The following is a 25621-nucleotide window of genomic DNA, read 5'->3' as shown; positions in this document are numbered from 1 at the left end:
CCATGTTCCCTCACTTCTAAAAATGCTTGCCATCATCTAATGCAGGCCATCCCTGTTCACTCAAACTGTCTGGGAGGTCAGGGTGGCCGTTTTCCTGGCAGTTTCCCTGGGAATACTCACCAGATGCTACAGGCAGCTTGTTCCTGCCAAGGAGCAGTGGAGGTGAGAATTAATACATGAGAACCCCTGGGAAGTTTTGGGTCAGGAAAGGAGCACAAGCTCAGGTGTTTCTCTGGGCTGGTTTGATGGTACCTACTAGATCCAACTAAGAAGCCGATTTCTGCTAAAGGTGTTCTTTTGTACCCTAGTGGCCCTGCATCTGGCCAGTATTTCCATGTAGACCTTTTGCAAGGACAAACTGAGTCCCAGCACATTGCTCAGCACTGAATGGCTCCCCTGGCCTGTGATGGGGCCAGCATCTCTTGTAATGGACATCTCCCAGAGAAGAACTGTTCTGGACAGCCCCATTTTGGGGCTCCCTTCCTCTCCCCAGGGTCGTCGGTTTGTTCATGCCCTTCATGCAGCATGTCTGTGGCATGCGGGGCCATGCGCTAGGACTCTAAAAAGCATCGCAACTATTTTGTCTACGAAAAGAATTAATAAATCAAACCACCACCATCATCAGATGCAAGCGGCACATTAAGCCACAGGGCTACCCTGGGGACTGGCCTTCACGCACCCGGTAACCATCGCAGCTGTTTACTCACTGCGTCCCTCGGTCACACCGCAAGCTCCTGCTCGGTGCTTGGGACACGTTTGCCTTGCAGAGCACGATAGAGGACTCTGCTCGGAGAAGGATTTTTCTCCCCAGCCAAGTAAACAGGTAATGCTTTACATCAGGCTTGTAGAGGACAATTCCAGGGTGTTGGCAACCCCAGACTTAAGGTACCGCCAAAGAGGTAACGAAGCAAAACAACCTCTTGAATCCCATGGAAACAAAACCGAAGGAAAAAACGAAAGTCTTGCTTTGGGAGCAGGCAGGGCTCAGAAAGATTTTGGTTTGTAACGCAGTCTACCGACCAGACAGGTATATCTCCTTACTCCTGCGCTTTTTCTCCAAGCGTCTCAGGCGCTTCTCCTCCCGACGCCGGGCCTCCTCCGCCTCCTGGTGCTGCCGGCACTTGTGAAAGTTCTCCACCACCACCCCGACAAACATGTTGAGCACGAAGAAGCTGACGATGAGCAGGAAGGAGATGAAGTAGAGAAGCATCCAAGGGTTATGGTTCTGGATGGGCTGGTGAGGTGGAGAATTAAAAAAACAAGAGAGTAGAGAAGCGGCATAGACAAGATGTGTATAAGTCAGGATATTGGGCTCTCTGTAGCAAGAGAACAGCACAGTACATACACTTTTTGGGGAGGATGAGAGTGCTGTGATGAGTTCGGAGTTTTTTCCCAAAACAGTTTCCTTTCATTCACTTTCTCACCAACTAGAATTTTCCTTTTGTTGTAAACTCCATCCTAGCCTCTGTAAATTGGTTTAGAGGATTTAATTATTTTGGCATGTATTTCATACAACTTGAGATAAATCTCAGTGGATGCGCATCATCACACCTGGAGATCACTTCAGTTAAAGATAGGCTCCAGCTTATTAAGTTTTTTGAGATGTGGGCTCATGGTTAATGTTTCTCTGTTATTATGAGATCTCCAGAAGCAGAGGAAAATTAAGCACAAAGTGTTACTGTAGCTATGACGGGGCACTACTCATCTAAGACTCTTGATTTTCCTTTGGAAATGCCACATAACATGCAAACTTAACAATGCCTCTTTTGCAACATTCCTGTTTGTTTCCCATCTCGTGTGAGTTTGCTCTTGTCATGCTTTCCATGAAGCCACAGTGCAATGGCACGTGTGGCCCTCCTCAGGTACCATCACTCTAATTAAAAAGTCCATCATCAGTGCCTGTTTGTGTACTACATGGGGTGCAGCCACTGTAAAAGCTACTCAGTGGAGAACCCTGGCAGCCCAATGGGTAGTCATGACCTCGAGAAGGTCCTATAGCTCTGCTCCTTCCTGGACTTCAAAAACATCAGAGTCACCCAGGCATAAGGTTTCTGAGAGCAACACATCCGGACTCTGCAGCACATTTACCTGTTGGTCAATGCCCACGGCATCCAAACCATCGTACATGATGTTCACCCAGCCATCTTTGGAGGAGAGGACAAACAAGGACATGAGGGCCTATGAGAAAACAAACAAATAATCAGAAAAGACTGATCTTGCATTTTAGTCTCCAGAAAAGAAACTAACAACAGACAATGCTCAACAAAACCAATCCACAGCTTATAACACATCATCTGGCCTAGAGCTGGTGGACAAATGCAACATATAGTGGCTTGTTTTTACCTGTTTCCGTATCTGGCTTGAAAGTGAGCAAACTATGGTTGTTAATGGTCCTTTTCCTTCAAATATAGGCTGACTTTTGCTCAGACACATCAGTCTTTCTGGTTACCAAAGCACAATTAAAACTCAATATGCCAGGCTGGCCCAATGTCCTTGGGTTTTAAAAAGCAATAATATATCTCAGCTCCTACTACAGGCTGTCCTGCTTTTCAGCCAATATAAAGCACCTTATTTTTTTTTCATTTGCAAACATAACAACTACAAGTCAAGACACTAAAAGTGACACTTGAGGTCTATACATGAGGGACTACAAGCAAAGCCAGTGGCTTTAAGACAACACTCTCCTATAAAGAAGGAATTGTGTAACCTTAGGAAGTCTGGCTGCAAGATATGAAGAGAGGACCTGATCCATTTTTACCTGCTTCTGATAGATGAATGAATGCCTATATTGTTTTTGGAAACTCCCTATGATGGACGTTCTGCACCCTCCTGAAGGAATACATTTTAAGTGATCATCCATTAGAAACTGGTACAGAAAATCCTTGTGATGAGGACTTTACCTGTCCCAAATTGTCAAAGTTGTACTTCCGCCGAACCCATTTGTAGCGTGCATTGGTGCAGTCAGTCTTGGTAGTGATGTTTTTTACATCAGGACCATCACAGTAGTAGAACTTGCCTTTAAAAAGCTGTATTTGAAAAGCAACAAAAAAAGAAACAGAAAAGGAAGCAGCTTTGAATAGTTTGTCCCCTGACTGATCTTTATTTCCCCTAATAGAGTTGTTTGCCAAGTTGAAATTCCTTTCCCTTCAGCTCAGATACTTAACACTTATGGCATGAAACTTTAGTTGTGTATCTGCTCAGCCACAGAAGGAAGGTGATCCTGCAGGCCTGCCCTGTCTTGTTGGGAAGATGACAACCCCTCCTCTGAGGAAGAGATGTTCTATACATCCCAGCACACAAAGCTGGGAGGGATCTGGGGAATTAGTCTTTTCCCTCCCCATCCCTCAGGCAGGCTTGGCTGGTGCTAAGTTGTTCATCCCCCTGGCTCTTCTTTCCCAACACCTAACTGAAATCTTCCTTTGGAGAGATTTAAGCTCATTACTTCCAACTTAACCCCAGGTGGTGAGAAGAGACAACTTCTGTTTTGCAGCAGTGACTTACAGGTGGCCGTGGTAAGGGAAATACTCTACCTGGACCCCTAAAATCCCAAAGATAATGAAGAAAGCACAGCAGATGAGAACAATATTCCCAATAGGCCTCAAGGAGGAGATCAAGGTTTCCACTACCAGCTTCAGCCCTGGAGCTCTGCTGATGACTCTGGAAAAAATGGCAAAATGACAAAACTTTTAATTTTTATGCATGTCCCGTTATTACAGTTGCTTTTCCTCCTCTGCTTGGGCTGCAGCAAAGCTAACACAATCCTCCTCTACCTGCGAGCAGCGTTCAGAAGCCATTAGTGACTTAGTTGGAAAACCAGAACATTCACAGTCACATTAGATGGAATTAAGCAGTGTGAGGCACCCTGTCAGCAGAGTGTTGTGCAGTTGCTTACCCATAACAGCAAAGAGGGAATAGTCTCTATGGGCAGAATATCACAGAGGTTCCCACAACAGGGTTATTTGTTAACTCGAATCCCCTCTGTGGTCTCTCTGACCCAAGCAGAGGGGCACACACCAGGCAGGAGCCTGTTTCCTACACATGCCGTGTAAAAGCTTCACAGTGGTACTAGAGAGTGTATCATCCTCGTCCTAAAGGCATAACTGCTCACCTGCCCCACTGGCCTGAGCCCTGTGCCAACTTTTCAAACCGAGTCATTTCAATTTCCTTCCTAATTAGTTGCACTGACTCTTAGCTAACAGGAACTTGTGATCAACAGCTTCACAGCAAAGGGTCATCCCACTAAAGAGCAGCTGGCTGGCTGGCAGAGGCCAGGCATGCTCTGAGCACGGCCTGAAGCAGCTCCTGGGTATCACAGAGAACACATATTTTCTTTTCCTGTATGAGTACCTGGAGAACAGTTCTCCCATGTGCGTATGAAAAATGTCTTTGTACACTTAAGTGTAATGAGCCCAAGCAAGATTTTCTGGGAGTGTGGGGGTTTTGACTGAAGAACATCAAAGCTTTTTTTAGGAGGGGCCAGTAGAGGGGAGAAGGTACAAGTCCTTGCAGGCAGCTTGAGCTTGCACAGCTAACGATGCTTTCATGGCTGCCAAACACAGAGAAAGAGGAGATTTGTATGCTGCAGGGACAAAGAATTTCAACAGGGTCTTGTTTGGCAGCAAATAACATGGAAGGCTGAACTGCACCTATCAAGTGTTAGGAATGGTCCCTGGAGTAACCCTAGAAGAAGCTGTGATAAGTGAAGCTGTCAGGAGAGGTGATGAATTCCTCTCTATTAATAGGATCTGGCCTAGTTATTCTCCAAGACCAATCCCCTTTTTTCCCCTTACATTTACTTAAGAATAGCCTATGCCCCGATTTCAGTTCCTAGACAGGTATGTTAGGTCCCCCAAGGTGCCACTAGGCCAAGGCTTGTCCAGAGTGACCCAGAGAGGCTCCAGGTGACCCAGCACTGCAAGAGGACCCTGATGCCACCAGCAGAACAGAGTACAGGAGCACGAGAGGAGACAGAAACACTCACACAGTTACTTGTCACTAAGGAAATACAGAGCAGCAGACAAATAACTGTTGTTCTTGTGGTCATAAGCCCAAACAAGATTGCCTTTTCCTATTATTCTCATGAGCAAACAGCTTTTCATCAGAAAGCCTACAGGTCTCAGAAGGTGCCAACCTTATTTCCTCTGAAATTTCATGAAAAAAGGCTTGTGCTTCTTGCCAAAAAGGATGGAAATAGAAGCCATGAGCTTGTAAAAATCCCCCAAGCATTAACACTCTTTATTATTGCATAATCGTAAAGAAAACACAAATTCTCTTTATTCGTCTTCTCAGATACGTAAAGCATCTCCTCTTCCTCTTCCTAGCTGAGAGCTAAATTGTTTTGCAGTAATATTAGATATGCAGCCACGGGAGAGCAGGTATAGGTGCTGGAGCTTATCAAATTATTGTCAGCACCTGTACAATTGCAAATCTTCTCCCAGCCAAGTGACCTCTTTGGTTGGGAATTACTGGGGGGTTGTGCAGTTTAACAAGGAGCCAGACAGATTTGTAAAACAGTGATAAAAGTGCAGCGTGGAGGAGGCATTCACTGCACTAACTGCCTGAGAACGATAACACCTCTCACTCCAAACTCCATCTGCTCTTTTCCATGCTGGAGAAGATGAATTATATAACAACTAATTTCACTGTTTTCAAACAGTTTCACTAGATAAGAGCTCCCCAAAAATGATTCTACCCATACTGTGTTTCAGCTGATTGTGTTATTGAGCAAGACCTTGATGGATCATGGGCATTTTTTCAAACTTTTTGATCTATCAACACAAAGAAAACTCAGCCACCCTCTTGGCGATCGTACCGGAGAGGTCTCAAGGTCCGCAGAAGTCTCAAAACGCGAAGGACACCCAGGATCTTAGCTCCGCCTGCCGATGCCATGGAGACAATAATGTCAATGATAGATACAAAGACCAGGACTCCATCCAGGACATTCCAGCTGCTCTGCAGGTAGGTGTTCTCCCCAGAGAAAAAGCCAAGAGCTACCACCTACAGCCAGGAGAAGAGAGACATTTAATCTTCACCTGGATCACAACTATGTCATGTTCTGGTCTTTGCCAGGACTCACTAAGGGCCATGGGATGAAGATGTAATTACCTTAACCATCATTTCAGCCACAAAGATTGCAGTGAAGATGTAATTAGAAACACTTAAGAATATCCTTTCCTGTAAAACACAGCACAACAAAAAGAGGCAAGGTATTTAAAGACATTAGAAAACAAACACCTTTCATCTGGCAGGGTCTTGCCCTGACAAGATTAAGATCTGGATGTTGGATCAAGGAAGAAAATGACTCAGGTACTCACTGTGCTGTGCGGATCTATGTCTGGTCGCTCCAGTGCTATAGTGATGCAGTTGAGAAATATGAAGACCAGCACCACGTGATCAAACATTTTGTGAGCAATGACCTTCTGGCATGTCACTCGAAACCTGAAGAAATGGCAGGGAGAAGAATATCCTTCAGATATTTGGGTCAGCAAGAGACTCCCACCCGAATGGCAGGTCCTAGAAAATCTTCAGCAGCATCATCCCAGGTGATGAGCGAGTCTCTCCACAAGCTTCAGCTGTTATAATCAATGCTGTAAACAAGTTCTAATAACAGCTACTAGTAATGCTGGTTAAACCACACTTCTTGGACAGGCATGGAGCGAACCATGCAACAATTCTGCCCACATGCAACAGAAAAAGTCACCTGAAAATCAGAGATTTCTAAAACAGTGCTTCTGCATCAGAGAGGGATGTTTCTCAAGGGAAGGCTAACTAGAAATGTAGGATTCCATTACCACAAAAACCTGGTGGGCTGGCATTTCACTGGAATTTCTTACCGATTCTGTGGGGAAAACAAGTAGAGGGACCAGTCTTCATGAGTCTTGCACCACTGTGGTTTGTAGGGCTCCAGGACTTTACGAATCCGGTAGCAGTAACTCTGGAGAGAAAAGAAAAACCACCTTTTCTTCCTCTTTTATTTTCCTGCCTCTTCAACTTTCACAGTCCTTTTGTGAAAGGGGGCAGGACCATAGCACCTGTAGGCGATCATTGCTTTTGGGACAGAGCTGTGACAGAACTGTCACATTGTCCAACAAAACGGGGAGGAAAGGGGTGGAAGTAAAGGGCTGTTGTACAGTGAGCTATGGACATATCAAAGCAAGACTTCTAGGTTGGTGTCATTTTGAGATCCAAAGTTGTGTCAAAACCAAAAATGTCTCAATCAACCAAAAAGTTAAGTAGAAAACATTCTTTCTAGGCTTTCAAGCCTAGATGCCAAACAGCTTTTGTGAGCAAAGACATCAGCTATCTGTTGTGCCCACAGCTCGTTTTTGGAGGCACCCTGGGCCAGTGGGACAATCTCTACCAGTCTAAAAATTAGGCAAACGCATGTACAACCCCTTGCAGTTTGACCTTGTAAGAAAACACTGCAATGTAAGAGCCCAACCCATTAGCTGCAAAAACCCACCTTCTTAGGAAGTGGAGACCCTTTCCTTGGATCAGGATTCATGTTGTTTACACCAGCCATTAGGCAGTAACACATTATTTCCAAGCTGCATTTTTAATCAGCCTTCTTGGAGTGGAAATGCCACTTAACGCGTGACCACCCAACTTCCCCCTCAACTCACATCCTCCATGTCATCCTCATAGTCCATGGCATCCTCTTTGTGGCCATCGACACGCAGGAAGAACTCGCTGGGGACGTGAACCATCTTGCCGTTGCAGTCTTGGTACTCGGCGGGCAGAACGGCCACGGGGCTGATGCTGAGCGAGTGGTGCATGGTAGGCAACTGGAGCAGCTCGGGCAAGTCCAGGGTGCTGCGGTAGTCCAGGGACTCTGCCCGGCGGTGCAATGAGGGCCTACTGACTGTGCTAGACTTGGCATCATCGGAGTCATCATCTGTGCTGCCTTTTCCCTCCCCAGAGAGCAAGGACTCTCGTTCTCCCGACTGGTTCTTCTTCTTGAGGCTCGGGGCTCTGCCCAGGCTATTCCAGCTCGAGCGTCGGCTTCCCCAGTTGCTGCTGGTGCCCCAGTTGGCGCAAGGGGAACTGCGGAGGCTGGACTGAGAGAGGAGAAAGACATTTGAGGGTTTGTTTCCTGGAGGAAGCCAAAGCATTTTGCCCAGGTTAGAAGAGCCTTCTCATTGCAAGTCACGTCTTCCCCTTCCAGCTTTCCTCACTGCTCTGATTGCATCCCGCCAGTGCCTTGAGCTGGGAGCCAAGCACCCAGCTGAACCCACACTGAAGGAATTACTTGAGCTACACCTGTACATCAACTACTAATCCCCTGTCTTGCATGACTTCTTACTGTCCTAAAACGAATTGTGCATAAAAACTGAACGCAAGGACACTACTGCCATTTACTTTTGCTCATGTTCAAGTGGTTTGAACCCACAACCTCCCTGGCTTCCAAAGCTGGTCTGGCACCCAAGTCACCCGAGTGTCTGCTGGAAGCTGTGCCCCTGTTTGCATGACTTTCTCTTCAATTTGCTGCGTAAGCAGATGGAATGAATGTTTCTCTTACAGCAAATTTCTGGCACTGAGCAGTGTGTCAGTGCACTTTGGCTGGCGGGTAGTTGCCAGGATGAGAACAATTAAGGTCAGAGCAGAAAAGCTAGAAGAAAAAACTCCTTTTCCCTCCATGGCTTCCTCCCAGTACAAAATGAGGCAAACTGCTTTCCTCCTCCTTCTCAGTGCTGGCCAGCTCTGCTCTGACTGCTTCATCTTCCTTTGGCTGGTGGCACTAATGTGCTCTCAGAGAAAGGATTCAAACCATGAACAACGCTCTCCAACAACTCACAATCCCATGAAACCCCAAGGCAAACAACAGTCATGTCTATTTTCTTTTCAAAAGCATTACCTTGACTAAGCAGCTTACCAAAGGGGATAGTGGCTCTGTCTCTGTGTGAAGTGCCTTCACGGTCCGCTGCCTTGATTTGAACATGATATTGCAGTTACAGAGCAGAGGAATGGAATAGATAAGCAGCAGTAGAAATCTACTTTGTCTATTAACTCTGCTGCTTCTGTTTTCACAGAGCTGCCCTCCTGCTCCCCTGTCGCGGGCAAAATGCAATCAGTCGCCACATCTCTGCTCTAGGAGCTGTGCCTAGTGGCAATGGGTCAGCTCATACATCCCCTTTTCCTCTGTTTCCCTTTCAATAGGGCCACTGCACTGGAGTTGCAGCTCAGCTGCTGTGTTGGTGAGGACAAATGCTTCATTTCCCTTGACACAAAGTGGATTCAACATGCAACCCTAAAACACCGCAGGGGGAAACAGGCCTCATGCTCACAGGAACACGGCAGAGCTTCTCCAAGGCACCACAAAATGGGCAGTGTGGTTTGCAAAAGGTGCCTCCTCCTCCTCCTTAGAGGTTTGCTGGAATTACTGCATGAATTTACAGCTTGTCTCAGGTTGCATCTCTCTGGTGGGGTGGCTTGGCATAGAATTCCAATCAGATACTAGGCAGGAAAACACTGAATCCCAGTACATCCCTGTCTCCCCTTTCATATACTCACTGTCCTTGACTGTTACCTTGTCACTGTCCTGCCCCAGCATTGCATGCCCGTTCATTTCTCCCTCCTGACTCTGTTCTCCCCCTGCCTTTCCACATACTTCTCACATCTATCGCTCTCCTTTTTCTTTTCCAGCAACGCACACACACACACATCTCATCTGTGCTGCCTGCAGGCACTTGAGAGTCTTTAGCAAAAGGAACCTACCAAGGACTTCTGATCGCAGCTCAAGGGGTCTAGCGAAGCGTTACTCCCTCTCCTCGAGTCCACAAAAGTGTGCACTGAGTCCATGTGTGGGGAACACTTTGGCGTGGGCATTGGCGTGGCGGCAGTGCGCATGATGATGGGTGGTGGCATGCTGCCCCTGCCCTCCAGGTGTCCGTTTGGGGTGACCGTGAGCGAGTACATCTTCATCTCTGCGGAGAAGGGGAGAGAGAACACGAGGTGAATGCTCAGCTACACAAATCACTCTTCAAAATGGACACTGCTCCTTGGGTCTCCTAGGAACTCCGCCAAAGGGAGATGAAACGTTGTGGGCAATAAGATCATCCCCACCACGATGAAAGGCAAATGTCACAGCATTTTAAGAGGCATTCCAAAAGGAGCTTCTTTTGCTGTTTCTTGGGATTTAGAATGGAGTTACAGTTTTGGCAGGTTGGGAGAGAGTTTCCAGGGAAAGGACATCATGGACTGTGTAAAGTCACCCTGGGAAATTAACCTCTTCTCCTTGTTATACGGTCTTGTACAGAGATTTTCATGCTCCAGGTTCCTGCATGGGGAAGGCACTAAGCAAATATGTCTTTGTTTTTGTCTTTAGTCATCTGTTCAGGGGACAGGAAATGAAAGCTGCTTTTACACATCCACCCATCTAGAAGAATAAACCTCCTGTAACAGGAAATTTAATGGCACATCGCTGTGGTAATTGCAAAACCATATTCATACTAAAGATGAACCAGACATAACACCACCAGACCTATAAAGTGCTGGAATACTCAAAACCAAAAGCCTAATTTCAAACATAAAACTAAAGCTGAACTAGCTCCTGTCTTACTTGGCTTAGTCAGTTTTAGTTTAATAACTGCAGAATCAATCTTAAGGAGAGGGAAGGATGGGAGCATCTGTGAGGAGCAGCAAACAAGTACAAGTTTGCAGTGAGAAATCCAAGCAAGTGCATTACCCCTCCTATTTCTCTTCTCCTGGCTACTTTTGTAATGCAGTGTGCTTTTATTATATCATCTGTTTAGTTGCTGGCTTGTACACAAATACCTGATCTGCACCACAGAAGTCCACAGGAACACTGCCATTCACTTTGAGAGGTGGAAGATCCAGCTCAAAATTTGCCAATCTGCAATACACGTTCCTCTTGCCAGTGTATCTGTTTACAGACCAGCAGCATTATAATAGAATCGTTAACGTCCTTATGCTGTTTAGTTACCGCTTGGTGCCTATGAGGCTTATGGAGACACACAATTACTCATGGACTTTGACTGATGGCAAGTTCAGCCCTGTTTTCTATTCCTGTATTACATAAGAAGAGGTGACAACATTTCTTTCACCTAGAACTCTCTTCTTATTTGAACTGGCTTGGCAAACGGTGCAAAGCTGGTGCACAGTTGATGCTGTGGGTTCCTTGCCAACTATTTGCGATGGGCATTCATTTGATCGCTTGGCATTTGAAATTTGTTGCTTTATCCGCAAACTAAGCAGCTCCATCACCTTGCTGTGATCCAGCTCTGTCTCAGCTTCCCCAACAAATTGCTTCTACTGCTTCCTTAGTTCAATTCCATCTGCTCACCACAATCAATATCATTTCCTTAGCTGAAATTAATCCTGGTTTAGAAGCATGTGAAGTAATCCTAACAAGAGCCCAAGCTGAAAATTGAAGTATAGAGGAACTGAACTAGTTCCTGTTTACCATCAGTTTACTCACTCTATTAAAATATATGATCCCTCCCTGTCCCCTATCTGGTTGCCAACTCTACAGAGTGAAGACTGTCACCTATTATTCCATGTTTATAGTACACTACTACAATGTGGCCCTACCTCAAATCAATTGCCAGGCCCTCCTATAACACAAATGAACACCAACATTTCCATCAATCAAACCTCACCCAAATGCGTTTGTGCGAGAAACCAAAAAGAACAGATGAGCGCATGATTGATTTCAAAAGCTGCCGAGAAGTAGCGTGAGAATATTGCTGTCAGCAAACCATTCTGTGGTAATCGTACAGAAGAAATGATGAGACGTATCTAAATATTCTAGTGCAGTTTAAATTAGAAAAACATCTGTTTAAAGGAAATATCAACACTGATTTAGCTTTCCTGACATTTTTTGCATAGCTGGTCTGTTAACACAGCTATCAGGTTAACTGCCAAGTAAAATGGATTCTCCCCCCACAACTTCATATGAAAAGATGACTGTGGAAGCAGGGTTGTAGCTCTCAGATTCCCAGGAAAACGCAGAGACAAAATCCTACCTGTTGCTCGGAGGTCTTTTAGCTTCTCAAAATCATCATCGAAGTTGGCAGATGTCTTGTCCTCATCTGTGTCTGACCTGTTGGCATCACCCTGCAGAGAGGAGAAGGATAATTAACAGACCAGATTCATTTAAACTTTAGCACAAAAGCCATCTGGATTACTTAGCAGCTCAGAGATACCTCAGCTCCCCATCGTTAGTTTAAGTGTGACCCCAAGAACGAGGAGGGCAGGATGGCCAATTCCCTCTGACACTGTCCTGGGTAGGTCCATCTTCCTTGTTTCAATTCACTTTCATACTTGGACAGAAAGGATGATTCTGTAATGTCATTGTGTTTCCTACACTGCACCCAGCCTCACCGAACAGCGTATTCCAGGGGAGAACACGAAAGTGCAGCTGTAATCAGAGGAGTGACTAAGACAAATTGGCACCGTGGGGTTCCGTATTTGCACTCTCCATGATCCCAGCTGAAAGCACTCAGGTTTTAATGTCAAAGGATGTCAAAGGGTTTTTTCTTTATTTGACAGCACTGTAAATTTGACTTAGATCTGAAAACCCAGCCCTGATTTGCTTTCTTCATGCTGGTTGGTAATCGAGATTGTATTGGGAAATCTCTTGGCAACACTGAAGCTGAGACAGAAGGAAACAGGGCCAGTTTGCCTGGCAGCACAGTATTATTTCAGGACAGAGAACAGCCAACTGCCCTCAGACCGGCTTTCCTCCTGGAAGTCCAGTTACGTTTTTTCCGTTTCATCCATATCTGCCTCTGCTACCACAAATGACCAGCCTAAATAATGCACAAGCCTGGGAGAGAAGAGTTTTTGTCAGGTTCTTCTCTGTTGGGGGAGATCAGCAGAGAGGAGATTCCAGAGGGCTGTCGGCACAACGCTGGCTTGATCCATCAGGACTGCAGAAAAGCTGTGCAAATTGATAGCAAATGGTTGGATTAAAGCAGCTGATCCCGAAAAAACAGGAGTGCAATTCCTTAACTGATGTCTGAATGAATTGCCGTGGTTTCTAGAGACATGGTGCTGAAGTGGCAGTGAGCTTAATTTGCTCCGTGATGTATTGCAGCCAGACAGAATGACTGAGAGCCTTAAGCTCCCTTATTCATCATCTCTGTTTTGGAGCAGAAGCACTAATGCAGAGTAGATGAAAGATTTGCATAATTTTTGACGGTTTGTCTGCTTTTCCAGAACAGCTCTGGGGTAGACTGCAAAATGACATGGGACCAACGTAAGCACAAATATGCAATTATGACCCTGTTTGAAGCCTGGCTGCCCGTTGTCCTAAGCACAAATGTACTAAAAATGGCTTTGTGGCCACTTAAGCCTCTTCTCTTTTAGGGATACTCCTGCCAAACTTGCTCCACAGGCAGATCAGAACCTGAGATCAAGCTGAGACTACATACTGTGATTCACAGTACAATTTTTATTGTTGCTGAAACACTGCTGATGGTTTGGAGCTTAGAGCAGCTGTAACGTGCACCCTCATAGCTGCACAACTCTCCCAGGAGTCTCTCTCCATCAAAGTAAAAGAAATACCTGAGGAGAGGGAGGAGAAGTGGACCTCAGTGTCTTCTACAACTGCTAAGAGCATCCCTCTGTAAGAGGGCAAAGTCCAAGGGGTCAAAACAAGAATTTCTGCTGTATTCCCAACATCTCAACAGAGCCAGGGATGACAAAGGAAAACCCCGGAGAATCCACTGATAGTTCTTCCTGGTACTTGTCCAAGGAGACTGTAAACGTCTTTGGTTTACAACCACAGCTACGTTATGCATTTTTAAGTGCAAGACTTGAATCAAGCCCCGGTAGCTGAAATCCAGCCCTGAGACAGGTTTTCTGCAACACAGCTAACACCTCACCGGGAGACAACTGACAAGCCCATAGGCTTAATGTCAGGATTAGTAATAAATGGAAGTGGAGAGCAAAATGTGCCCTGCAAATGTCATGCCTGTGGTTGCTGGCCTTTTCTGAGGCAGCACTGGGTGAATAATACAAGCTTTGAAAACTACTCCTTACACACATGTAAATCAAGTAGCCATTAAACCGGAGCAAGAAAACAAGAGCCGTTTGGCCAGGTCTGTCATCAGAGAGTATTGCACGAGGCTGCACATTTCTGGCTTTACATTAACAGGTGATTCAACATCCAAAAGGGCAGATAAGGAGCAGGATCTGTACTGTACAAAGATACCCTCAAGCTGCCAGGTTGCAGAGTGGAGAAAACTTTCTTCTGCCTTAAAGCAATGAGGAACAGAGGATGCAAACTGTTGTACGAGGGCTCTCTACGCCTGAATGCAGGATTGCTTGAGGAGCAGCTTCCAGTCAGTCGAGTCACACGTGCTGGTTATTGTCCGTTTGGGTTTCCCCGGCATCATGTCCTCTTTTTCCACCCAGATTTGCTGGTTGGTGGAATCTGAGGGTATCTCACACATCTGGCCACTGAATAACTGGGAGCTACCACATGGCCAACTGAATTGGTTGCTTCTGCGTTAGTTCAGGAAAATCTACTACTTTAGCACACACTTTAGTGTGCTACAGCCTGTGTCATTTTCTAGCAGAACTGGGTTCCAGCACAGACACTTTGGATATGGATAAAGCTCTCCTAGAGGAAAAACCCTTCTGGGCTGGAAGACAGAGGCTACTGCAGAGCCTGTAGGAATACTGGCAAATCCTTTGCTTTGATCTTATTAGGTTAGCGGCTAAAATGTCCAAATCCATCTGCGACAGCTTGCGCTAGAACAGGAATATGGCAAAGGCACTACAGTATCCAGAGCAAAGCCAGGAGATGCTGAGATTGGTAACACTGAGAAAAAGATAGGAATTTGGCAACAAACAGTGTCAGCATGAGCTCCCATCACTGACACATGGAATGTAGGCTTGTTCTTGGAAAAAGACCTTCTTGCACTTATTGGTCAGCTGTGTGGGATCTTCAGGGCATGGACCACATTGCACAAGACATCAAGATGCCCACTAAAGCAGTGCTGAGCTGTGAGGTTTGGAAGCCATGAGCTGGACAACTTGTGTCTTCTCTGTGGGTGCAGGTGACACTCACCACCCTCAGCATCCATGAAAGAGCCCTGAGTGATGTAGATCATGATTGTTTTTTTCCAAACTGGGGCTTGCATCCTGTTGTTTCAATTAATTTTCTTCTGCTAGTGCTGTGATGAAGCTAGGAGGGATGTTTTAATAATGAATCTATGCAGACATCCTTGAAAGACATAAATGTGGCTGTGCTGGCTTGAGAGAAGGGGACTTTTAGTCCATAAATATTTCAGTTATATTCCATGGTCAGCGAAGGTTCATCTAAGAGTGATCTGAACGTGGCAAAGGAGAGCATGATAAACATTTCTGGGGAAAAAAATGAAAAGTGGAAAAAAAAAAAAAGCCCTATAAAAAGAATTTCTTTCTCCTCTTTCCCTTGGGAGTTAAGGTAGTGAAAACCGAAGCATTATCTATCTCATTTTCTTTCTGGCTCTGTGCATCTCTGAGCGGATCCAGCACTAAGCAAACCCTCCCTTCTTGATAGTTGCAGAAAAAAAAAAAGCAATAATTATAATAATTAAAAAATCCCAAAGCATGACGTTAGCCCTTTCGATGCCATTATTCTTAGATTTAACTGGGACTGGACGACTTTTGATAAGTCTCAAAAATTACATCCATTTGCACTAGGACTTTGAAAAATCTTTTTAGTATTTATATGTCCTAGATCATCCTAAGTATCTAAAAATTTAATGTTTGTAACCTTGCAAGACAGCTTTTGAACAGCTGTGCTAGTAGCCTCAAATAACATGCAAGAGGCTGAATCACAAAGAAAGGCTGGGACTGAAAACCAGTTCACATCCGACCCGGTCCCCATGACCAGAACTGGCTGGATGCGTTGAAGACCTGAGGTCCACCGTAAAGAAACACAAAAAGCAGGACATATGGGAGACTGGGTGAGTTAAATTAATCCTCAATTATTTCTTCCAGGTCACACAACAGACCCTGTAGATCAATGAAAGTGCTGGTCTCCCAAGTCCCACGCCAAGTCCAGAGGGCCTTATTTGCTAAGGTAGATTTACAAGAGCTTCACATGCCCAAGCCAGCTCATCTATACCCCTGAACTTTAAATTCAGGGCTGCCTGCATGGCTTGATGTTTGCACTGACACGGATTCATCCCTGCACATGCTTCTCAGTTTTCACCCTCCCTCTGCTCAGATCTCTTACCTCTGCCTGGAAGCCTTCGACCAGAATGGCAACAAGAAGGTTGAAGAGCACGTAATTGCCAAAGGTCATCAGGGCCACAAAGTAGAGTGCTGCCCACGAGGACGTAGATGCCATCCCGTTGTACAGGACCACGTTCCAGTCCTCTTGAGTGAGGATCTGCAGAGACGTGAAAGTGAAAACTCTCTTAATTACTCCACTCCTTTCGTGCACAGTAGCTGCAAATACAGGCTCATCAATACCATCCTCTCTTTTTGACCTTTTCTGAGCACAGTCATTAGCAGGTCTCATGAGAATAGACCACAAAACATTCCTTTATGTAGATGTCTGCATGTGAGAGCTTTCTCCTGGCCAAACCTCCCCCTCTCAAGGCAGACCTGGCACAACGGTGCCCACAGAGATGACCAGTTCAGATCCTAGATATGGTAACACAAAAGATGCGCTGATACGAGTCCCATCATTTGGTGGCGGACTTGCCTCCTTTAATAACCATCAGAAGATAACAGACCTGAGGCCAGAGCTGTTCTCTCCTTTCGGGTTGCTCTTTATAATGCACCTGGAGCTAAAGGAAAGGGTAGGGGACATGATATTTGATGACATACATGATATTGGGTGGCTCAGGAAACTCAGGGAAGCAAACTGGATTCCATCAGGTAAAAGCACTGACAAGCTGGGCAAAAAAAAATGCATCTTTGCAAAGTTTTGCTGCAAGGATCCTTCCTCAGGGATTCCCACTCTCCTGGGTTTCCTGGAGTTCAAAAAGCCTGGGGCCTAAGAGAAATGCATGACAGATTCATGCTCCACATTAATTCATGCCTACAATGAAAATGGCCTCTAACCCTCCTAAAAACAAGGTAGCTTTGGGGACAGGAATGCAGTCAGCTGCACTGAGTCATGTCACTCACACAGTGACGATTTTTAATGGATTGCTTCTCTGTTAGGGCTTATAGAGACCAGCTAGCTCAGGAACATGATCATTTTGCCCTAATAACTTTGCAGTGCCATTTCAGTCCAAATTTGACACTTACTCAAACAGCATTGTTTTTTTGTTTATTTGTTGTTTTTTTGTCGTTGTTTGTTTTTTTAAGTGAAAGAACTTGTCTAGGTGGTCTACATTAAAAGCTCCCAGAGGATCCACGGCTTACCTGAAATACAGTCACAATGGCCCAAAGTAAGGAGTCAAAATTCTTTCGGTCTGGAACTGTGTCTCCTGTATCAGTTTTCAGGCTGAACTTGCATCCAAAAAGATGCATGCCGAGAATGCTGGAGTGGGAAAAAGGGAGATGGAAGAAACACATTATTGTGTGAAATATGGTTGCAGGGAGGACTGCAGTGAATTTTTGGATGCTTCCCCCCTGTCAGTGTTTGGTGTGCCAGTGGTATGTCCCAGGAAGAGGGATCTGCTCCACCACTGACATGATCACTGATCAAACTGCCATTTGGTTCTCCTGTGTCACATTCCATTACAATTGTCTACACTAAGACAAATCAGGGATCTCCTTTGTCTAGAAAATGACAAACCGTATTGTCAAAAAAGACAGAAGTCTTAGAGTCTCTACAACCTCCGTTTCAAACATAACCCTGATAGAGTCAGTTACTGGCAGGTTCCTGAGACATGGCTAAACGAGCCTCCCAGGAACTCCAGCGCAATCGTTGCCTGTTTGTGTACTTCATTAATCTACAGAATTACAGTAGTTAATGAAAGATAGAGACCAAAAAGAGGTAAATAGGTGTCTGCTTGCCAGTCTATTGTGAGCACTTCTATCATGTAGGTAGCCTAGCAAATGCAGCATATTGTTATTCTAATCTACATATTACTTAAGCAAGCTGAAAAATTAATCAAAGAAGAGCTGCAGCCTCTGGTACCTGAAGATAAAGATGAAGAGCATGAGCAACATGCAGAAGGTGGCTACGTTGTCCATTGTCTTCATCAGGACCACCAGCTGGCGACGGAGGGCCGGCATGAAACGCACCAGTTTCAGCACCCGGAGCAGCCGAAATGTTCGTAGGACAGAGAGGCCTCCGTCCGACTGGCCAATGATCTCCCAGACACTGCAGGAACAGCAAAAGAACTACAAACAACAGCCCCGAGCAGGCTGGTTTCTTACAGGATATCACACCATTGAAGCCCTAAAGGGGTAGTTTATTTGTTGCTACCTCCTCGCTTCTGAAAAACACCTTCGCTTCCTAGCTGTGCAGACACACATGCTCGTACACAAACTATATCCTTCATAGCTGGTTTCTTGATTCTTTAATTCCCTTGCTTTCTGTGGCTCTTCACACCACAACGTGTCTCCTGCTAGTCTGCATCACTACAATCGGCCACAAGGCTTGCCACAAAATGTGGATCATAATTTTGCTTATATTCAGTGGGATTTACATTTGTTAGGGTAGGCTAGTGTGATCAGGCCACAGACTGGCCTTTGTTCTGGGTCTCTATTGCTCTTCGCTTCTCTGAATCGAAGTGATGGGCCAACTGAAGTCAAGAGCACCCTCCTGGTTTACACCTTCTGTGCCTCCCTTGACTTCTCTGCCCCAAATTACTGATGGAGGGGTGACCAGCACTGCTAGAAAGAATCCCAGCACAGAGAGGTGCTGCACGAGCTTCTCATCCACAGGCTGTGACATCCCCAGTTTAGGCTGGGACAGTGATCCCCTGGGAGAAGACAGCAGAACTGTGCCTTCTTCTGCTTGCCCTGTTCCAGCCAGAGTTAGGGGTTAATTTGGGAGAGGGAGGACATGCTGCTGGGACACGGACACCCCCAGCACTCCTTTCCCAGGACTAGCCACTCTGCACTTCAGTGGAAAATTGGCCACAGTGCCAGATGTGTGGCGTAAATAGACTTTGTTCTCCATCTGCCAGGTCCATTTACTTTGGACAGCCCTTCTTTTGGCCAGCAAAATTATAGCACATCATACCCAGAGATCCCTGGACTAACATGTCATTCCTATACCCCATCCCACTCCCCAACTGGTCTGAGCCCTCGGCAGAAAAGCCACAGTAGAGACAGAACTGGCAGTGACCTGATGACAACTATGATCCCATCAAAGATGTTGTATGGGTTCTTGATGTAGCCAAAGAGGCCAAAGGCGAGGAGTTTCAGGAGCATCTCCAGGGCAAACATGCTTGTGAAGACGATGTTACTGATCTCCAAGGCATTGGTCAGCTCGTCCGGCTGCAGGGCAAAAAAGCAACACGGTCAAACAGAGGAAATGGCTAAAATGCAGATCCGTTCCTCCCACTCTGGGATTTGTGCTAATGATGCACAGGTGCTACATCTTCTCGTGTTCCTTCCAGGGAGCCATGGAAGCAGGTAAGTGTCTGAGGGAAACAGCAGACAAGCCTCATGGACAGTCCCTGTGAGTCTTACTGGAAACACAGAATCCCAGCCCGTTTCTGGAGTGGTCGCAGAACAACTGTGTCAAATACATGGGCCCAAAAAACTAAAGCTATGCAAAGGAGAGGGCTTGTTCACTGCTGCAAGGTACAGGTATCCAGGCGAGTGGCTAGTATGGCTTGTAAGGCTTCTATTTGGACTTGCATTGGTCAGGCTGTTTTTATCACACCAACCCCAGCAGAGCTTTATGGATACTGTTATATCCATAGCAGAAGCCCTGTCAATACAGCACAGCTCTATTCATATATAAACAAAGCACTTTTCATGCAGGCATCTCTTAAGAGAATTGGGAAAACAAATACCTGTAAATGTCAGTAGGATCAATAGTTTTATCTACCTTGAGATCTCCATTTGGAAACTGTCCCCAGAAATCCCCAGGATTGTTTTTCCTTCTGAAGTCCCAGTTAATAATATACAGCAGATTTTGTTAAAGTGGCAGGATGGCCCTGAGTGTCAGGATTCCCTCCAGGATCAGTGTGGGCTTCTCTGAGTGCACAAGACTTCATGCAGCTTAGATCAAAGAACTCGTTTTACCATTCCCCTCCTTTATTACCAGCACCAAATTACCTTGGGCTACAGCCCTGCTTTTCAGACAGAGCCTTAGATGTGCCTTTCCTGGGAAGCACAGCAACGTTTCCCCGTTGCCCACGCTCCAAACCGTGGCACAGCAGGGACAGATGCAAAAGGTGGGATGCGGTTTGCTCACTTACTACTGCTCCTTCAAACAGCACCAGGCTCCGCAATGCGCATTTCTAATGCTCACGGCCTGCTCCTTTGCAAAAGAAAATGAGTCTTTTTCATTTCCTCAGTGAAACAATATCGTTTAGAAAAAGGTGTTATTTTCATATCTGACTCATCTCCTGACTGATAATAGCTTCCTTTATTCCCCATCCGTCATTAGACACTATGTTAAAAGTTGGCAGCTTCTTGAGGATGTTGTTGTGTGATTTGAGGATCTGAAGGGAGAAGACCATTGTAATTCTGTGGCACAGCCATATTTAACTCCACACTCTGCAAACCGAATCCTTGGCAACTGAAGGTGAAACAGTTAACTCGAATGTATGACGGGCCCACACATCCCCTACTACAGGCAGCGACAGTCTGTGGGCTGCTAATGAACCATCACTCACAAGCTAAATTACTTTATGCCATAGACTGGCTTTGGCTCAAGCAGGAGAAAGAGCACTAAGAGCCTCAGTCCTCATGATTATAATCCATATAGGCTAATTACTCAGGGACACCAGGGGAAGGACTGTGCAATTTTCGGTTCTTAAGTCTCTAGCAAGGGGTGGCCCAGATGGCTGCACGGTGCATTGAACAGCCCGGTCACCGGGTTGTCCTCCTCACACCGTCCTTGCTGCAGGGACAGCGATTCCCTCCCTAACATCAATCACTGCTCATCATGCTATTCCCTTCCTATGCCAAACCAACCTGGGCCTTCCTTTTGCAATGAAAACCCAGCTGAAGAAAAGGGCTGCTCTAAGATGCCATCTAACAAGCTCCCCACAGAGACTGAGCCTGAAATAGTGCCACTGGAAGCCACAGTGGTGACAGGACACGATGCTCACAGTGTCCTGGAGCTGTTTGTCAGGAGCAGCGTGTGGCTGACACACTGGTCTCCCCTTGGCCGGGGTTACACAAGAGCATTCTTGACAAGAAGCGAAATAACTTGCTAGATTCCTGCAACCCTCCAGGCAGCAGACTGAGGGCTCCCTGGGACAAGGTGCTTGTGGCAGGCTGAGGATGGCTCATTAGCATGTTGATGCTGCAAAATTAATGACACCGTCATCAGCAGGGAAGCTTTAGCTTGGGCAGATTTGAAAGGACAGAGTTGTTCTGTAGCACTTTCTGCAGGGAAACACAGAGAACCTGCCCATGGTGACCTGCAGTACCAGCAGCGGACTCGTCTGCTAAAGTCCAGCTTAATTCAGAGTTCTCCAAATTGACCTTGTTGCTGCCAGATGAGCTGCCAAGAGTCACAATTTTACCGTGAAAACTGGGATAGCTGGTGATCATTTCAAAATCCCTAATCCTGGAGTTATATGCTTATAATTCCTTATTGCTCACTCTCCAGTGCCGTAACTTTTGCTTCATATAAGAGTTCAGAAGAAAAGACGCAGCCCCATCTCGAGGGCATGAGGGGGAGGGGAGGACAAGGAGGTGGCCCAGATGAGATCATCAATATCTGCGATGAGGAGCTGACCCAGCAGATCAAGACGCTGGGGGGACGCCTGGGCAAGGTTGAAGGACAGCTGATCTTCATTATCATTTAGTGGTGAGGCAGAACTAATCCGCTGACAAGGGCTGCTGTGACGTGAGGGGTTTGGAGCGCAAGTGACATGGAGACAAGAGCCACCAGGCACAGACTGGGATGGATGGCCCTGCGTGCTGGCTGAGCTGCCGATAGGAGCTTCTGTGTGATTAGAGTGGAAGCTGAACAGCAGACGAGCCAAGCATCCAGCGCTACAGCCTTCCAGTGTAATCACCGTCTTTCAACACCAACTGGAGCCTAGAAAACAGCCCGCCATAGATATTTTGATGGCTTATGAAATGGTTTGTTGCTTAGAGCGCAATTCATTTCCCACTTCTCTCACTCCCCAATGAGCAAAGATCTCGGAGGAGGGTCAAGGAAGAGACATTTGAAAGCCGAGATGGATTTGACCATTCCCCTGGAGTCAACCACTAGGAGACACTGTTGTTTTGTTCAAATTTAAGCCAACCCCAGAGCAGGAATTTTTCCAGGAGCCTTTTTATCTGGGAAAAACAAAACGTTGATTTGCTGAAAACAAAACTTTTCATGGCAAGGATTATTTTTGTCCGACTTCCTGGCTGGAGGAAAATGAAGTTGCAACAAAGCTTTAAAATTGCTTCAATGCCTTGTTTTGACCTTCACAACATGCAACTTCCTTTCTAGCAAGGAATGGTTAACAAACAAAACTTGATGTCAAAATGTTGTACTTCCAACAGGGTAGTTCTAAAGTGGTATTTTTTGCTTTTTGCCAAACACTTTGTAAACCTTAGCAACTCTGACAGAAGAAAACTACTTCCCCACCACAGGGCTCCAAACTATACCAGTGAAAATGATTCAACCGAACCCTCATACTTTGGGCTGCAGGAGTAAGTTTCCCACCATTCAAGAGAAGGACAGAAACTGTGTGGGATCCATTTCTAAGATTTCAGCATCCTTGGAAATGAGTTTAAAGCAACAGCCTTGACTCCAGGCAAAACATGAGCCAGGAAAGCACAACTACCTCTACTCACTTTGAAGGCCATATTTATGCTGTGGAATATTTCAGCGATTCAAACCCATGTTTTTATTAGGGACAAACCTCAAACGTTTCAGCAGTTCATTCCAAGTTCAGATAAACAGACAAAAAAATCCTTTTCTAAATAGTTTGGGTCTGAAAATCACGGAAGACTAGTCTCTTTCTGAGGATCTGATACTTCTGGTTTCAGCAAGAAGCAGCACAACCCCACAGCCTTCCCGGAATCGGGAGAGATTCAATAAAAGAGAAACCCATAATGGTCAAATTATTGGTGGCTCCTACAAGCAGAGGATGAAGAGCAGGAGTGGGACTTTCCAGCTTTAGATTCTCTTTGTGCAAATGAATTACAACAGTTCTTCAAGCAAGACACTGTCTCTGTGCCTCTCTTTCTCCTCTTACTTGTCTTCTACCTCGTCTCTTTTGATTGTTGCATTCACAACCACATATTTTACATAGCTTGGGTTGAATCACCAGCAGAATAGCATCAAGCCTTGGCTGGGGCACCTTTTTATTCTGATATTGAGGAGAAATAATCATGCCTGCATCAGACTGGAGAAAAGGACTGTTAGACACCTGGTCCCTCCTGCTGAACGACCAGGGAAGGAAGTTTTCAGAATAAAAGATGTGCTTTGCTTCAGAAATCCCTCACCAAGCCCAAAGCAGCCGTTCGACTCCTCCTGAACAGGGAGAGCTGAGGCGGCAGAGACGCAGAGGAGTGGTAAACAAATCCAGAACATTTAGTCTCATAAACATCCTTTGCACTTGTGTTGTTTTTTTCTCTAGTCCTGGGCCTAAAGCTGTCAATGGGATTTTGAGCACTTGTTTACACTGGCTTTTCTGCTTTATATTTTTAAGTTGGGTCTGCAGAGACTCTGACCGGGAAGAGGAGAGATAACGAACTGTCAGTTTGCGCTTTGCTTCCGGACACTCTGTATTTTCTCTATTCACCCTGGTTTTGAGGGGCTGTCGTTTTCCAGTTTCTAGCTATCCCATTGCAACAGATCTCACCTGTCTGCAGCCTCTGGCATCATCCCCATTTCACAGAATTAACAACAAACGGGAACGCATGAGAGAGGGACGGAGCGGGGAGAAGGCATTCAGGCTAATTACAATGAGGTGGAAGAGGGGAAATCTGACAAATGCAACTTTTTAGATTAAGAAACCCAAACCACAGCAGTTAAGGCAATACTGGAATAATAAGGAATACCCACCCAGCACTGAGCAACTTTATTTTTTAGTATGCTCATAGGTCGCAAAGGCATTTGTGACCTATGCCCAAGGACTAAAGGTGGGACCAGCTCCTGATACTTCCTAGCAAAGATCCATGAACAGCGATGCATGGAACAACACCTTGAAGGAACAGGTCTAACTCCAAGGATTTCTCTTCCCTCCAGCCTTTCTGCATAGCCTGCACCTCCTTCCAAATATTAACACAAACTCCTGCCTTCCAGGAGCCAGGCAGTGGTGATCTATAGGAACAGGGTTTGAACACTCTGCTCCCCACTATTGAAAGGAAACCTAATTATGGGGATTTTAAGATACAGGCAGGGTCAAGAACTCAAGAATTCCTGCTGTTCCATTGAAGGCTTTTCCAGGCGGCATGCACTTGCTGCACAGACACACAGGGGATGCCAGGACACTTGCAGCCTCGGTCGTGATGTCACCAGCTGCAAAAAGGGCGACAGCCTCAAAAAAAACATGCAAAGTGATACCGAATGCAGTGCAATTCTCCTCCTCGCACAGCGGAACGGGGAGATGGCGCCTTCGGCAGCTCAGCCTCATGCTTCACCTTTTCATCGCACAACTGACATCTGTGCTCGCTCGTCCGAGAGAAGAACCAAGACACCGCAACCAGCCGCCCTCGGGGTCCATCCCCGCCACGGGGTCTGCAGGGCGCAGGGAAACCCTCCGCATCTCCAGCATACACCAATGGCAGAGCACGGAGCTGTGCTTGAGCCAGCTTTTCTTCTACGGAGGGAGAATAAAGCCTGCTTTGCTCTACTCAGAGCCATATAGCCATCTACATAACTAATCTGTTTAACTGATGGATTACTGGGCTCCACACTACATTTGTAGGTTTTATGTGCCGCTGTGAAAGCAATCGTGAGATGAAAGCCAGTTTTCTGGGACAGATTAAAGCGATGGTTTGGGAGGGATTAGACTTTTTTAATAAGAAATATTGTTCAAAAATTGCAGAAAATACCTTAAATTAATTTGAAGCGCTTGTACCACAGGAGAGGAGCAAATCAATTACATTGCTAAAGAGAGCCTAAAATTAAGAAGTATTCCTCTAACTTTTTCTAAAAAGCTAGAACACATACAGAATGTGTGTATAATACTAATGTTATAATATAATGTTTGTATAATACTAATATTACAGGCAGACTACCACTGCACTTGGCAGTGAGCATCAGTCTGCAACCCTGGACCTGTGTGCCTTCTGAATATAGGATGAAAGTTTGGATAAAATGTTGCATGGGACTGTTGGAGGCTGGGTTTAACCCATGGGGGAAGAGCAGGGGTCTCCAAGTCACAGCCTGTCTCCGTCCTTTCCTCTCCCTGAAGGTGGCTGGTTTATCCCAGTCCTCACAGCACCCACAGCTCCCCCTGCCCACAGCTCACCTGCATCCAGAGAAATCCCCAAATTCTTGCATTCCTAACAAGCTCACGCTTTGTATTTGAAATCCTCAGCTGTGTTTCCTGCACGCTCACAGCTTCGGAAACTTAAATCAAACACCTATTTCCTGACTGTATCCTTTTCCTACGGC

The 25621-nt window shown here is 45.9% G+C and overlaps 1 protein-coding gene across 1 annotated transcript in view; it reads right to left on the bottom strand.

The window, feature by feature from the left end:
* Positions 1 to 25621, bottom strand: part of CACNA1H (calcium voltage-gated channel subunit alpha1 H) — a 224933-nt gene that overhangs the window by 32229 nt on the left and 167083 nt on the right. Inside the window, exons 11-25 of the mRNA XM_065031285.1 lie at positions 19214 to 19365; positions 18056 to 18241; positions 17335 to 17452; positions 16193 to 16348; positions 11985 to 12075; positions 9715 to 9923; positions 7623 to 8057; positions 6834 to 6934; positions 6315 to 6438; positions 6106 to 6174; positions 5813 to 5997; positions 3531 to 3657; positions 2901 to 3026; positions 2089 to 2178; positions 1021 to 1234 (exon numbers count right to left, since the gene is read on the bottom strand). Coding sequence (XP_064887357.1) covers positions 1021 to 1234; positions 2089 to 2178; positions 2901 to 3026; positions 3531 to 3657; positions 5813 to 5997; positions 6106 to 6174; positions 6315 to 6438; positions 6834 to 6934; positions 7623 to 8057; positions 9715 to 9923; positions 11985 to 12075; positions 16193 to 16348; positions 17335 to 17452; positions 18056 to 18241; positions 19214 to 19365 — 2383 coding nt within the window. The remainder of the gene's footprint in view (positions 1 to 1020; positions 1235 to 2088; positions 2179 to 2900; positions 3027 to 3530; positions 3658 to 5812; positions 5998 to 6105; positions 6175 to 6314; positions 6439 to 6833; positions 6935 to 7622; positions 8058 to 9714; positions 9924 to 11984; positions 12076 to 16192; positions 16349 to 17334; positions 17453 to 18055; positions 18242 to 19213; positions 19366 to 25621) is intronic.

Source organism: Columba livia, chromosome 15 (genome assembly GCF_036013475.1).
Source record: "Columba livia isolate bColLiv1 breed racing homer chromosome 15, bColLiv1.pat.W.v2, whole genome shotgun sequence".
NCBI classification, from domain to species: Eukaryota; Metazoa; Chordata; class Aves; order Columbiformes; family Columbidae; genus Columba; species Columba livia.
Note: the sequence above shows the minus strand (reverse complement) of the source record. Positions and strands in the feature narration are given on the sequence as shown.